Source organism: Nomia melanderi, chromosome 7, assembly GCF_051020985.1.
Source record: "Nomia melanderi isolate GNS246 chromosome 7, iyNomMela1, whole genome shotgun sequence".
NCBI lineage: Eukaryota > Metazoa > Arthropoda > Insecta > Hymenoptera > Halictidae > Nomia > Nomia melanderi.
Window position 1 is genome coordinate 6,737,567 of NC_135005.1, and position 15,704 is coordinate 6,753,270.

At 32.4% G+C, this 15,704-nt stretch overlaps 2 protein-coding genes across 7 annotated transcripts; one reads left to right on the forward strand and one right to left on the reverse strand.

The window, feature by feature from the left end:
* Positions 1–562: 562 nt before the first annotated feature.
* CSP1 (chemosensory protein 1) lies at positions 563–2,771 on the forward strand. Its single transcript, XM_031970314.2, has 3 exons — positions 563–712; positions 1,328–1,557; positions 2,502–2,771. The coding sequence occupies exons 2-3, from the start codon at positions 1,341–1,343 to the stop codon at positions 2,666–2,668; spliced, it is 384 nt and encodes a 127-aa protein (XP_031826174.1). The 5' UTR covers positions 563–712; positions 1,328–1,340; the 3' UTR covers positions 2,669–2,771.
* A 1,830-nt stretch (positions 2,772–4,601) lies between these two features.
* Positions 4,602–14,503, reverse strand: LOC116424210 (annexin B9). Of its 6 annotated transcripts, none has more exons than XM_031970304.2 (8): positions 14,334–14,500; positions 10,294–10,328; positions 10,013–10,054; positions 9,198–9,579; positions 8,765–8,844; positions 8,233–8,479; positions 7,783–7,964; positions 4,602–5,315 (listed from the first exon to the last, which is right to left on the reverse strand). In XM_031970304.2, exons 2-8 carry the CDS (start codon positions 10,324–10,326, stop codon positions 5,265–5,267), a joined length of 1,017 nt encoding a protein of 338 aa, XP_031826164.1. In that variant the 5' UTR covers positions 10,327–10,328; positions 14,334–14,500; the 3' UTR covers positions 4,602–5,264. The 6 variants fall into 6 exon arrangements, with proteins under 6 accessions (XP_031826164.1, XP_031826166.1, XP_031826165.1 ...); XM_031970306.2 differs by lacking the exon at positions 4,602–5,315 and adding an exon at positions 5,869–6,125; XM_031970305.2 differs by lacking the exon at positions 4,602–5,315 and adding an exon at positions 6,672–7,037.
* Positions 14,504–15,704: the final 1,201 nt, after the last annotated feature.

The window sequence follows — 15,704 nt, forward strand, 5'->3', positions numbered from 1 at the left end:
GTAATGCTTTAGCAATACAAAATTTGTGAATTTTATAAATTTACTATTTAATATATAGTAGATACCACTATTTACTATTTTATATTTATCAGTAGCTAGTATTTTATTAATTAAATGATATTTGACGTTTAATGGAACTATAAGTTAGACACAAATTATTCAATTACTCAATTTATGGCCTTAATTCATTATTCTGACATTAACAAAGTAAAGAATTTTATTTATAATAATATAGTGAAATAATCATTCTATTTAACTGTGTCTAATTACAAAATTTTTATACAAAATTCGTTAATCTCTTTGAATACACCTAAGCTCGAAAATTTTGAACGCAATAATTGCACTCCATTTAAAATTGAAAAAGAATATATTAAATGTAATGTAACGTATACTTACTGTATGTGTATCGCTGTAAAATAATATTGATAAATTCGAAAACCATTTCAATCCAACGTAATAACATGTGTGTAAAACGGGTGGAAAACAGAAAACTATGAATTATCGCTTTTACAAATAACCGTTTGATTAATATAGTCAATGTACAAATCACGCCTTTAACTGACAAATTGCATATAATGCCATTTCATGGAATTATTTAGTGTGATCCGATAATTACAAGCGTGCCAGTTATAAATATGTAGATTTTCCGCGGTCTCGTCATAGTTAGAATTGCAATTGAATCGGTGCAACGTGTTTCTTCATCGTCTTTCCGGTAAACTCTCTTCTCTGTGTCATTATTCGATTGAAACATCAAACGCAATACTATAAAATTCCAAGTGCTAATCGAAACAGAAATTTCAAATAATTTGTTTGTCCAAATAATTTTAACACGTTGACTGTTTAACCGGAGCTTCATAATTACTAGAATACAATTATAATTCGAGAGATATCTGATCTTGAATAAAAATGTTCGGTAGCGTAAATAACTGGATAATAGTAAAAATTGTGATAAGAAATAATTAATAATTCTTCCCTCTTATTTTTGCTACAAAGGAATGTGTTAAGGAATGGGAAGGAATGTTAATCATATCGATAGTTCATCTGTATTAACACATTCACGTCGGGAAATGTTTCTATATATTTAATCATAGACTGTAGAGTAATAACAATGTTTGTAAAAATGAAGTGCAGTCTTTTGTTACGTGTCTAGTTTTCTGACTTTAGCTGATTATTGAGTGTAAATGTAAATAAATAATTTACTTATTAACACTGATTTACTTTAATGTTACAAATTAACTGTGTACCACCGGTGGTGCACGCCGGCGTGAACGCGTTAAACAGTCATTTCTATAAATTGCAGTTCATTTTTTCCACTTTATTTCCTCAGTTCAAACTACAAAATGAATTCGAAGAGTTTGATGCTTTTTGTTTCCGTTCTGTCGGTCATCTTGGCGGTAACCTATGCCGACGAGGATGAAGACACAGAAACGTATACTTCGAAGTACGACGATATTAACGTTGATGAAATTCTAACAAATAGTAAACTTAGGAAGCAGTATGAAAACTGCTATTTGGACAAAGGACCTTGCGTCACACCGGATGCCGTGTATTTCAAAGGTAAATTTATTTATAATTATTATATTCGCGACTTCTTTTCTATTCGCAGTTCTTTTCTATATCTGAAACTTCAATTGCTTATTCTGCAAAGAATTATAATCGTAATTCTATCGTGTTTGGTGTCAGTTTAAGCAGAAGAACATAACAAACGCGATCAAAATAAAAAAGCTTGATTTTTGAGTTGAAAAGTCCCAAGCTCGTCACGAGCCTTTAATGTTGCCGAACGCTACAATTCACTGTTTTTCGTTTCCCTTCACTTGCATTGTCTCTTTCTGCGTCCGCCATGCTAAAATTTTCGTTTCTTAGGGTGGATTTGATTCTACCTCTTCATAATTGCAACCTTTCGGTCCCGTTAAATGTTGTAATTACCTAACGTTCACTGTACTCTCGTTGTGGTTGTGTCGTTCGTTCAATTGTTTAACATAATAAGTTGTTTATATACCTTTTACTTACACATATAAAATATAGGAAATAAACTAAACAAAGTATTTTGTATAAATGTCATATATATATGATGTTTTGATGTAGTTAAAACGATAATAGAGTATATCATACGTCAAATATATTAATATCATCATAATATCAACAACGCGTTGAACACCCTCCAGTTAATAATTAAGTACTTACTTACACAGTTGAAAAAGATAATGTGAGATAATTAGCGTAGTGTCAGTTTATATAATTATAATAATAATTTTCCTTGCGCGTAACAGAGGATGCAATGAATGTAATTTTTAAGGGTACAATTATAGCCGACAGTGTGCTAACATGGAGTTATGAGTCGATTTTAGGATACTTTTTAAAACATTCTTTTAAACTATTCTCTATTTCAAATAAAACAGAAATATTGATTATATTTCACAATTATATTTCACTAGTTTGCGTTTAATTGACTTCCTTCAGATAAATATATTTTCTGAATGTTCTTTTTCATATTGTTACAGACAAGTTTGTTGATATCTTCACGACGAACTGCAAAAAGTGCACTGCGAAGCAGGTGCAATTCTATGATAAAATTGTATCGTGGTACGCAGAGAACGATCAGGATACCTGGAACACTATTGTTGAAAAGACACTCGAAGATGCTAGGAAACTCGGGAAAGCACAATAATTTTATTCTTGGGAGATGAGTAGTCAAACGAAGAATCTAGTAGCGTAATATTTGTTCAGTAATTCATTTGAATGAAATAAAGATGAATAAATATATATAAAATGTATTACTTTCATATTTCGTGCAAATTATTTGATCAGTGATAATTAACATATACAGATATATTTATTCCTTCGATTCTGTTATAAACGAAATTTGGTATTTCCGTTCGAATGCTTCCGTAAAACTTTCTTTTTTCCGACGTTTCTTGCGCTCGTATTTGCCATCTTTGCGAACAACATCGCGCAATGATTCGTCGACGCACGTTTTGTATCTTTCAACGTCGTTTGCGCAACTAACACCGTCGGATTTTTTATTTTGCAAGCAATTAGTTACCTTTAATTAATAAATTTCATTTATTGCATTCGTAAAACTTCTTTTTAAATAATTCGTGACTTGAAGTATAATAATATTTTACTATGGATTGTTTAGAATCTTGAATGATCTAATAAAAAAATTGTTATATAAACATCTATTATTTAAAATGGAAAATAACAAATAGTAAAAGGATTGAATTCTATTCACTACTGGGAACTGAGGAAATTAATCATATATTAAATTATTATAAACGATTTGAATTCTTAAACATAAATAGAATCATAATAGAAACATAAAGAATCCTTATAAAAAAATAAATATGAAAAAGCAGTGTTCATTCTTAAAATTGTGCAATAAAATCTTTATTTAAAGAGAATATCCTTTTATTTAATTAATTTATTTAAAAGAAATAAATTCCTTACTCTATCTGCCTGAGAAGAACAATATCGTTCGGGTTTCATGTGTGCGTATTTACTAGTAAGACTTTGAAGAAGTTTCTCTATGTTACGTTCATTTAAACCATTCTTTCTCGAGTGTTCGTCGTCGATTACAGCTAATTTATTAATCCACTCATCCTCGTAGTCTATTTCATGTTCCATTTCCTGGTTCGTTTCATTTTTTTCGTTCGTTACTATAATTAAAAAATGTAATTTTCATGTGGAATACTTTTTTCAACATTTCTGTTACGTTTGGTAAGCAAATGACGAATTCATATAGATTATTATAGTGCATTTATAATTTATGGTAATTATTCATATATACTAGATGAATAATTAATTAATAGTTAATTCTTCAAAAGATTTATTTCACATGATCAACTGTTTATTTTATTCGAACTGTTTATCAAATTACCAGCTCGAAGAAATTCAGTTTTAAGAAAATATTCATTTGATTTTATTTGATTAATTTTGTTTCATTAAACAATTTTTATCAAGGATATTTTATCCGCACTTATTATTAACTTACATTATTGTCTACTTAACCTAATTAATCGTATTAATAAACGCATTGTTACCATATCTTAATCCTCGAAGAATCGATCTGCTGACTTGTATCGCATTATCCGTCTCCAGTTGTTGTTTTCCGACGTTCGATGACGTTTTACGCTTATTAAAAAATTTATATTCCTCGGAAGCCATTTTATTATTTTATTTTCGTTCTATTCAAATATCTTTGAATTCATTAACAATTTATTTGTATTAATGTTATGTATATACATTTATATCTGTCGTGTAAAGTGTCAAAAAATTATAATTTTAAATTTAACATTTTTTAACAGAATTTTTTCTATTTTGCGGTTATTTTTGAAACCCGAAGTTTGTCCAAATAAAATGCGGCGAAAAATTAAAATTCATCGATTGATTTTTTTGTACCCTGAAATTGTTACTGGGTTCAATCTTAATTTTTCATTTATCGTTTAATGGTATTTATAGTACGTTAAATATTATATTAAATATATTATGTTATGTTAAATGTTATATCAAATATATTATGTTATATTAAAAGGTACAATATAATATGTACAATTTTGTTGTTCATTGTTTTAAGAGTCAAGTAAAACATATTCATTTCATAATTTCCTTTAAGCAGACATTTATTTTAAAATACAAGTTCATAGCTTAAAACACCTAAACTTTTAAGCTGCCTGTTAAACATCGATACATGGAATTGAATATAAATATTATTAACCATCAATATTTCTAACCTTTTTCAAATACAGAATCAGACTCTAAAATCTTACGAAGAATCACTGTCAAATATACTCGAATCGTATAATCCATTTACGAAAATATATCTATAAAACACTAGACAGAGAATAATAAAAAAAATCTGTAAAAAATATATTTATAAAATGCACACTATTCTATCAACGGCGTCTTGGAAGAAGAAACGGAATGTATATCAGCAGCGTCTCAGTTCATAAAAAAAGAACAAATAAATCCACAATTAAAATACATCGTATAAATGCAGCAAAGTTACTTTACTCCTTTTTCTTTGGCCACCTAAAATTTCGAAACATTAACACTCAGATTATTCGATTTCAATCTTCGATCGAATTTTCGATACTCCATATATTAATCTCGTGCATTTTAATTCATAATATTCGATTTCGATCTTTGGTTGAATTTTCGATGTTCTCCACAGGACATCGCTGCATTAATATAAATGCCGTCGATAAAGCGATTGAGTATTAAATCCGGACGGGTTTTTTTATCGCACAAAGCCTGAACCACTGTCTTTAATTCAGCATCGCGATCAGAAGTCTTTTCCATTCAGCGTGACAATCGCTCTGCAAAAAAGAGAAGACACAGGTGGTTCTCGATTCACAGCACACTAAAACACACACGCAGACAGGGCCGCGCCCAAGGTGTTATACGTCTCTCGCGTTAGCTTCATCGACAACCAAGCTAAAAGTGCACAGGGGCAAAGGGATTCTTCCACTCATGATACTCGAACTGCCTCAGCTTTCGACGCATGGTCATTATTGGGGCACGGCAATAACAAATATGAAGAAGTAAGACGTTTTGATAAAAGACAAAATTCTCTATAGCTCCATTTCATTCTGTCGTATTCGGTGTCGCTTCCGTTCTTTGTTATTGCCGCGTGCCAGTAATAACCATGCGTGGCAAGCCGAGACGTCCCGAGCATCGAAAGTGGAAGAATCACCTTGCCCTTATGTAGTTTCAGCTTGTTAGTCGATGGAACTAACGTGAAAGCTACACTGTAAATACTTATTTGTTGCGCGATGCACCCTTTGCACTCTCTATTTGGTGCAGCCCTGCGCACAGACATACGACTTTCATGATAAAATGAAATTTGTCCGCGTTTAACGAACGTGAAAATTGTTGTTCTCCTTTTATTAAAAAAGATAGATGTCGATGGTACAGTTAACAGTGGAATGCGTATTATTCACGTATGGTGTTAGGTATTCTTACAAAGAATTTTATGTCGTATATATAAATATATATATGTGTGTGTGTATATATACGTATATATATATTATATATGTGTATACAGGTAATACGCGTATTCCCTTCCATGATTTTCATTAATTCAAAAGTGCGATCAGAAGCCGCTTAAATTCATCGCTGCAGTCACTCTGTAAATGCAAACAGAATGTAGGAAGAATTAAAGCGGATATTAATGCTGTACAAAATGGTGTAATACTGTATTTGTGCCGGAAATATGTTTAGATTACATGCACGCAGTTCTGTAAATCGATTCTCGTGGAATCGCGACGTTTCCCGACGCAACTGCACGCGAAACGATTACTCCGTTCGTTTGATGGTTTTTCAAAAATATTTACTATTGTATTGTTGTAACATTACCATATTCGTAATTAAAAATTTAATTATTATTTATTACATTCTAGTATGTAATATTATTTCAATATTATTATAAACACTGTTATATACTATTTCATTAATACAAAAGTATATTTTGCACGTTGTGCGATAAGGCAAGATCAAACAATTCTTAATAATCGTTCTCTTTCGATGTTGATCGGATCGTACATAGTCTTGCGTGCAGCAGATCGGATTAATTAGTAGAATTAGTTGAGCGATGACTCGTGAACGATCATTATTAACGGTTGTTATTAATTAAGTAATAAGTGTCAACAAATGGTGTTTAATAACAACAAGGAAATTATTAATACAATTTATTCGGCCGGTCTCACAGAGACTAAAATAATCGTACTTTTGTATCTCGTGTAAGTGAAGCGTATTATCCGCGGTAGAGTCGCTGTAACAGGCATATAAAATGTGTGGGGGGTGGGCAGGGGAGAATAAAAGGCAACCACGCAACACCATAATCACCGTTAATCAATCGAATTAACTTCAAATAACGAACAACCGACAAAAGCGTCTGGCAAAAAGCTCCGCGAACTGCCGCAAAGGATAAATAGATACACTAAAGTGTGTGATGTAAAACAAAAGAGGCTGTCGAACATGAAATGCTTTCATCCAAGTAGGGTAAGCAAGAGTCTCTTGTAGTCTCCCGAGCAGTCGTCCTGAAATTCATGGAAAGTCATGGACAACCGAATTTTATGTATTGCCAAGTAAAAAAGTTAAGAAAAACAAATTGTGCGGGCACTAGAATTACGACGTTTGTAATGTGCAACCATTAAGATGGACATTGGTCGTAACCTCAACGAATGGTCCTGCAAGATGTATTATTGCAAACTCGAGAATACTTTTCCGAATTTTAAATCATGTGAATTTCGTTGTTGAATTTTTAAAATTTTGTACATGTAGATTTAACTGTGAAAGCAATCAATTTGTCGAAAATATCGAAAGTGATTGGAAAAACGAATTTGTATAATTTTAAGATTGATAAATAATATTTTTTAAAGTAACTGGTACTATTGAAGTACATTTCCTATTAAGAACAGCACCACTACAAATTTATATTTCATTTTAAAACAATTAAAGGAAATTGTTTTAATAGTAGTTTGTTTTAAAACAATTGGTCTTTTTGTAATTTTTAACCCGTGTAAAATGGACCGATAAAGAATCACGATTGGTTAATCTTTGTTAATAATTTCTTAAAAGTATACTGACTGCTTTGTACCGTATTTTGCAACAGTTAATGAATCTCTGGGTAGTTATATAACTAATTTATGCGATTCTATATTGCTCGATGGATTGTAATAGGTAATTAAGGCATGAATTTATTGCGCAGAAAAGAATATTTTGCAGAATCATTCTAAAAGGTTCGACAGCAGGTCTATGTACATAACATTAGTTTCAACTTACGTCAATGTCGCCGGCTAGTGACTGGCCATACATGTTTTGGTAAGTCTCTTTGATATCACCTAAATCGATTTCCGATCGGGCCACGATTATACGTATTAGTGTGGTATCATCGGTGCCCATTCCTTTCATCGCTTTGTAGAGTCGCTGCGCGAAATATGCAGTCTTATCACGAGCACACCTCACTGGAACATAGTAAAATAAAATGCACTTTGACATAATTTTTCCATTAATGCTAACCCATCGCAATACATATGCATATTTTAATTAACAACGACAAATATATCATTAATTCTTTGCGTTATGATTTATTTCTTAATTGTACTTGGGTAGCAATATTTTATTTATGTTAAAAGTAAAACTACAATAAAAACTAAAAAGTTGACTGATTGTAATATTTGCACAAAGATAGATTGCAAAAATATGAAGAACATAATTTATATCCTCCCTTACCGACTGCGAGGTAGCCATCTTCAATGGATCCTGAGAATTCCTGTTTAATGGCGTCTTCTATACTGTTTCCGGAAAGTCGTTCGTATTCACTGAAAATCTTTCGCAGCTGAGGGAAACTCTTGGTAATAAGAATAGCATTAAATGTACTTTCGTCTGTTCCCCACTGGCCCTCGCCAGCATCTATAAGTCTTTGAGCATCTTGTGTCGCCGCCTCTGCATCAACCTCTGGATTCTCATTTCTGCTGGCCTTTTAACATATTTTTTTTATTCGATTAATCGTTATATATCATATTCTTTTGATCTATTTTTGTTGATTATCAGATCACTGATTCAGTATCTTTAGTTATAAGTTCTTTCACAAAAGAAAATTGTTACCATCCATTGCAACTTACATGTTAAGTTAAGTTACACTTTTACTTGTTTTCTAGGGAATTATCTTTTTAGAGTATAACAATTTAATGATTGCTTATACAATCACAAAAAGTGAGAGTTTTCCTATTTATTATAAATAATTGTTTTAATAAATACTTACACAGCAAAGAGAAACCATCAGCCTCGCAAAGTAACCGGACGTGTCGCTTTTCAAGTCCTCTTCCAATTCTTTGTCGTACACTGCAAATATACAATCGAATTTTTATTATACTTCTATACCTAATTCTGGAAAGACATATAATTATATTTAAATTATTAAATATAATATATAATAGTTCTATTTTGAACGAAAAGGAATATTAAAAATACAGTGTCTTCAGTCATATATTTTAGATTGTTTAGTTATATATTCAGATTAGACTAAAATTGATAACTGAACAGAAATTAAAATTCAATTACACATTAAAATGTAGACCTAGTCACATCGACCAATGAACGATTCAATCAACGCCATTCTTTCGAGCTTCCTTAACTGAAGGAGTCGTAATATTTACAATTTTACAGTTGCACAATTAGTCAAAATTAATACTCACGATCTTTATAGACAGCAGATATGGTCTTAATACCATAATTGCTGAGGGAGGCCATCACTTCGATCAGAGCTCCTTCGTCAGTGCCAATTCCGGAAATTGCGTCGTGCAACTCTTTAGCGTAATATTCCGGCAAAGGTGTCATCAACGCTATGATAGCCTTTTCAAAGTTGCCACCGAGTTCCGACTTCAATTCAGAAATCAGATCTTTTCCATACATCGTTTTGAATTTATCTGCGATCTCGAGTCGCTGCACGATACCGCGATGAGCGAGCACGTCGATGATGGCTTGCTCGTCGGTACCGAAACCCTTCATCGCCGTTCGCAGAAGGGTCGCATCTTCCTCCGGGTCGAAGGGGTCAGCGGGGTAAACGGTTGGTGTGCACTGAGCAAAAAAAAGGCATCGTATTAAATAACAATTATTTGAGTACATATTATAACAATAAATTTTAGATTTAGTTTAATCCTTTGCGGAAGGAGATTTTTGAAATTTCATTCTTAATTTTAAACTTCATTAAAGGAAGTTAAATAAATTGTTAATTCAATTCAACTTATATATTACATATTAATATCTGTTTTTAATTGAATTAATGATTATTTATTTGTGGTAAATTTGAAGTAGTAAATTATGTAAATATTATTACAGGCGGTAAGGTCTGTTGTTAATATAAAGAACACGAATTGTGTATAGCTTGTGATGTTATTTAATATTCAATAGTGAAACTGTTTTTTAATTAAAAATATCTTGAGAAAAAAACGTCAAGTATTTTTCAGGTGCGATAGTGATTGGCATGAAACATAGAAGGCTTGATAATTACCTGCACGTGGTAGTACTGACTGGCCGACATTGTACAGATTATCTGTAAGAAGTAAATGTAACGAGTGATTAGGTATTTGATGTTTATATTTTTTTTTATTTTCCAACATTGAAAAAGAATACAGACAATAGACTGGGGCACTGTGAAGTCGCAAATTACAAATTCTCCACGTGTGCATGCATTTATGCATCTCCCACAAAAAACATATACAAGGTTACATAATTTCGTAGCAACTAAACTATTCTCGTCTATTTTCACGCCTGACAGATGGTTTTACTTACTATATACTCTATTGAATTCTCGGAAGAAGACATAACTACAAAACAAGAAGTTTTAAAATTATATTTAAGTGGTGTTATTTAAAATTATTTAATTGCAAATATTTTCAGGATGAAATCAAAAATAATGTATAATCTCAAAGTCGTCGTAAATTAAATAAAATTAATTTGACATTTGACTTTGGAAAGATGCCAACAAAAAATTATATTATTTACTCACTGTTAATACAAAAAGAAATGATCAATTATGTAATCTAAGATCCGTTTTCATAAATTGTGATTTGTAACTTTTTTATTAACTTCAACTGTTCGCATTAAAAATGAGAAGAGATGAATTATATTAACAAAGAGCCATATATCTTCCAAAACATTATTCAATTAAGAAGAACAACAGTCTAATATTCGCGTATGCAATAACGTTTCTCATGTCTGTCCATGACGGTATAATCTCCTTCACGCCTAAATCATTCGATCTCATGAATATGAGTCACGCGACGTTGTAGATAAATACATACATAGAGTCGCGAATTTATTACAGTGAAAATACTATTTTACTTCGTCAATTTAACGATAAGAATTATACACACGAAACTTCAGCCCCGAAATAATAAAAGCATGACATAATCGATGAATATGCACGTAGAAAGGAAGCATTTAAAGTATCTTCGTTACCGTTGGAATTATGTAGCAATTATACATTTCAAAATAAATTGCACCTATTTATAATAAGTTATAAATGACATAACAAACATGTTAAATAAATAATTCCAATAAATATTTTATTTAAAAAATTGTGACAAGAATATTTCTATATCTGAAAATTATGTTTAGTAATTTAATTTAGTAATTTAATAAGTAGTGAATTAGCGGAACAAATATTTTATGCTTATTTTATTATAATATTATTATTGTATTTCTTATATTTCTCCTTTTTTTTAAATATATCTATGTAGCACGGACATTGTCTCAATGTCAATATTACTATAAATTTCTAATGAAACTCGACGTTCGATGATACACACATTTTAATAGCAAAGCAAAGTGCATCTGACACGTAAACATACATATATAAACAGGGAACCAAATATTCCAACACGATATCGCAACGATCCTACATAAGGGCACCCGACTGATCCAGAAACGCGGTCATTCGTCGTAATTCGAAAACTAGAGTTATTTAGGTCATCGGAAATATTAAAATTATCCGCCAGATATATATTAAAACATAATTTTTCAATCGGATCATCAAAAACTTTATCTTTCACATGTAAAATCAATAAAATCAATAATATCCATAATTCTTCTACTTAAAGTTTTCTAAAAATTTTTATCAAATTTTACACCCAAAATTTGTCCAATCTTCAAGCAGAAAAAAGAATAAAAAAAAATTAAGATTCAAAATAAAATCGTCTCATACTTTCGATAAAATCCTCAAATGTTGAAGCAACATTACAAAGATGAAAGAAAATCGAATTCTATAGGTACCATAATATAAATTCCCCTTTAGATCATCAAAAACATTATCTCACAGTTGAGCCTAATGAAACCCCTGTCCGTAATTCTCTAACTAAAAACTTTGCACTTATATCTATAATGTCCTTAATTTTCCAACAAAAAACAAGAATATCTTTCCTTACCTTCGACTTATTCAACGGATTTCATTAAAAATATATTTTATAAAAGCGAAGAAAGTATTCAATCAACTGCATATATCCCCAGTTTAAAACTTACTAAATAAAAAGAAAAGAACCAAAACGAATGGCACTGTGTTGCTAAGGGAACTGTGGAAGATCCTATCCGGTTGGCTAAGAGTTAAGGTTAAGATCTAATCATACCGGCTTATTATACATTAGAATACAATTGGTCTTAACGATTGTCGAAGCGAAAACATTAACGTGACAGTGGACCAGTTAATGAGTTTAAGCTGTAAGCCTTGAAAATAGCTTCCGCGTCATTAGGGATTCGCCGAACGAGCAATGATCTCATCGGTTAACGCGAAATGCCACGGAAACCAAATGGCGGTGGTCTTTGGCTGGTCAACCGCGGCGCCGGAAAGCGTGCCAAGAAACTATCGGAAACGGCGTAGCCCGAAAGTTTTCGTATTGATCGGTGTAACGAGGAGCAAAACTAACCGAGGGTGTGGCAACTAGAGTTACCTTTCTTGCAACGGAATAACGGGTTCAGCGTTGGGTTCTTCTGCCGTGCCGGTCGCCGGTTCGGTGTGGTTCTCCTGCTCGACTGAGGCAGGCTACCTAACAACTCTCTCGTCACAAATATTTGCTGGACTGGTGGGAGCCACCAAGCGGAGAATGTACGCGATGGCACGGAAACTCAACAATGCGACACACGATTCGCGTATATGAGTTTCAAACCCCGTTTCATTTCGGTTATTACACGCAGTGGACTGTTATTCGGTGATCTAAATAATCTTGCGAGGTAATTGTACCGATCGAATTAAATTTAAACTGAATAGTTTATTCTGTTTTATTATATTTTGAACCCCTAAGTGGGAACTTTGAGATTTCTTGTTTATTATCGTTAACGATCTGTGGAAAATCTGATTTTGGTAAAAACAGATCAATGTTTCGAATTTAAAGATTATTTGTACTTTTTCGGTTACTTTTAAACGTTTGAGCAATATGTAAATAGAACATCGGAAAATAACTGGTGTACCTTTTAATCTTTATTTTCAAATTAATGAACATTTTTGTACGGAGAAATGAATATTACAAATATCTCTAATGTAATTGTAATTGAGAAGTCAATAAAAATGAAGAAAATATTCGATTACCTCGAATATTCAAGCAACAGTTAATGTATCCTTTATTTTCTAATATTGACTATTACGTATGTCAAATATAAATGAAATGAAATTGTAGACAGGTGTCTGTAGCAATACAATAAAAAAAGAAACATTCCAAGGCGATTGGTGATTAGTCACGCCTTTAATTGTAGAATGATTTGTTCTACGCCGCAGTGATTCATGCAAGAGAAATGTTTCGTATAAGAAATTATACTGATTTTTGTTAAGCTTTCAATGTTAGGAAACAGGCAAGGGAAGATGGAGGGGGGTTAAGAAGAATTTCATTCAATTGTTCTCGAAGGCTAGGAAAGGAAGTACACTTGTTATTTATACATATTACGTGCGACGTGCTTCACCGGCAAGGTCAGTAACGTAATAGAACAAGAATTCGCAGTGTGCTAGATAAAGGATACTCGGTGTACATCGAAGTCTCAAAATATTTTATTACTATTGGGACAACGTAACCAATCTTTAATAAATTAATCTAATTTCATCGATGAGAGTAATATTGTTAATGTATTCGATTATTTATAAGTTTAGGAACCACTTTTATTTTAGCCATTATGATTTTCCTTCCAAATTGCAATAAAAGAGCCAAGTTCCATTGCAATTTTAAGATAAAATATAAATTGAATTAGGCAATACAAAAGAATCTTTAATATAAAAGGGATTAAAGATTAAAGGGATATTCGTTGTACTTTTTACATTATGAAGTTCTTAACGAGAAGAAAAAATAGAAAAATATAACGATTACAAATGACATTCTGTACTTGACCTTAGCAGTACAAAAATACCTGAATATCTCGCGATAAAAAACCGATAAACATTTAAGTTCCAATTCAACTCCAATTCAAAACAGCTCAATATAGAAAACTGTAAATCTCGATACAATTCATCAAAAAATATTCAATTAGTTCAAATACAAATTCCGAACCTACTTAATTTTCACTAAACAAAATTCCACACCTATTTCTATACACGTAAACTTGCCGGCACTTATCTCTTCATCTTTCAATAATTATTTTTACATCATTACGTGTTAGCATGAAGGGAAAAGATACTTCGACGATCGAGGTATCAGTGTTGCGATTCATGTTTATCCTATCACCTGCGTGCCCTTTCGCCTTTGACGTTGTTGATATCGATTCCGGTAATCGATAAGAAACTACTCTGCCGGGTGTCCTTAAAGTTACGAAAATTTCAACGTTGACGAACAACGTAAGCAGAACTGTCACTTTACCTTTCGCACCGCACTGGGGATATTGTCAAAACACCGGCTGGTATTACTGCCACACTGTCACTGGCTGCTTATCGAGTTGGTAGCGAGATAACAACCGTTGCTTGTAAATTCTCGTCGATGCTCGGTGTTGCTACGTGTGTGCGCGTAGACTGGGCATCGAATCATGGATGAACTATATAAAGAGTGGTGGAGAGGAATTGGCTGGTGGGGAGGACGACGTAGAGACGCCGAATGACGTGGAGGATTAAGATCGTTAAGTGTGCGTCTCTACTTGAGAAGAAACCCGAGGAAGATCCTCGTACCGCTTCCATGAATCTTCATTGACACGAGAATCATTGCTGGTGATTCACTGGGCAATGGACCCTAATACTTTGACTGCCAAGTAAATACCCATCAAAACTCCTGTACAGTCGAAATAATTTATTTAGCCCTTAAAATGTCAATGTCGCTGCGAACGACGCTGAAAATTTTTCCAAATAGTGCCAGCGACTCTTTACTTCTTGATAGCGATAAATTCAAGAGAAAATATGAAAAATTCCATTGATAATTACATTTGTAGCTATTTAAAATAAAGAGTCGCTGAGAGCGATGCTGGCATTTTTTGGAGAAATTTCTGGCGTCGCTTACAGCGACGTTGGCGTTCTAAGGGTTAACGAAGCGGAAACTAAAAAATGAAGATTCCTCGTAACGACTGCTCTACTATTATTCTTATATATTCATCCAAAAAAATTCGGTTCGTTCAATACGTCACCAAGCAAATTAATGTTTAAGTTCATGTAAAGGACGAGTAAGGGAATTTGGGTGATGTGGCAGTTAAAGCGTTAATGCGTTTACGACATGCAAATTTACGGCAGTGGTTTCAAAACTTTGTGTTATATGTGGTTTATATTTAAACGATTAACTGTGTTTTACGAGTGCAATCGATATTTTATAAAATTTGATTTTAGTTCTATCTTATTTTGTTATTGTTACTTAGAGCAGAGATTTCCAAACTTTGTTACTACGCTCCCCTTTAAAAAATTTTGGCGCCTCCCCTTTCCTTTTATTTCATGAAGTAATACAGACATATTTTTAAATGGTAAAAAATGTATTAGTAGAAAAATAAGAAAAACAAAAATTACGTTTCTGTTCTCTTTTTGCACTAGTCCGCGCCTCTCAAATTGGAAATCACTGGTTTACAGGAAATCTTGTAATGCAAGTTTTAACGAATACTGTTCTATCGTAGCTTCAATTCGTCTAATCCATCTAGAATTCACGTCGTTTTAATTTGGGTAACACCATTTTTTATAGATTTGGGAATTAATGTCCTTAGTGACGTATCGGATAAACTGAATTTTGCTGGAAGCATGAGATATAAAGAGGACAATGATG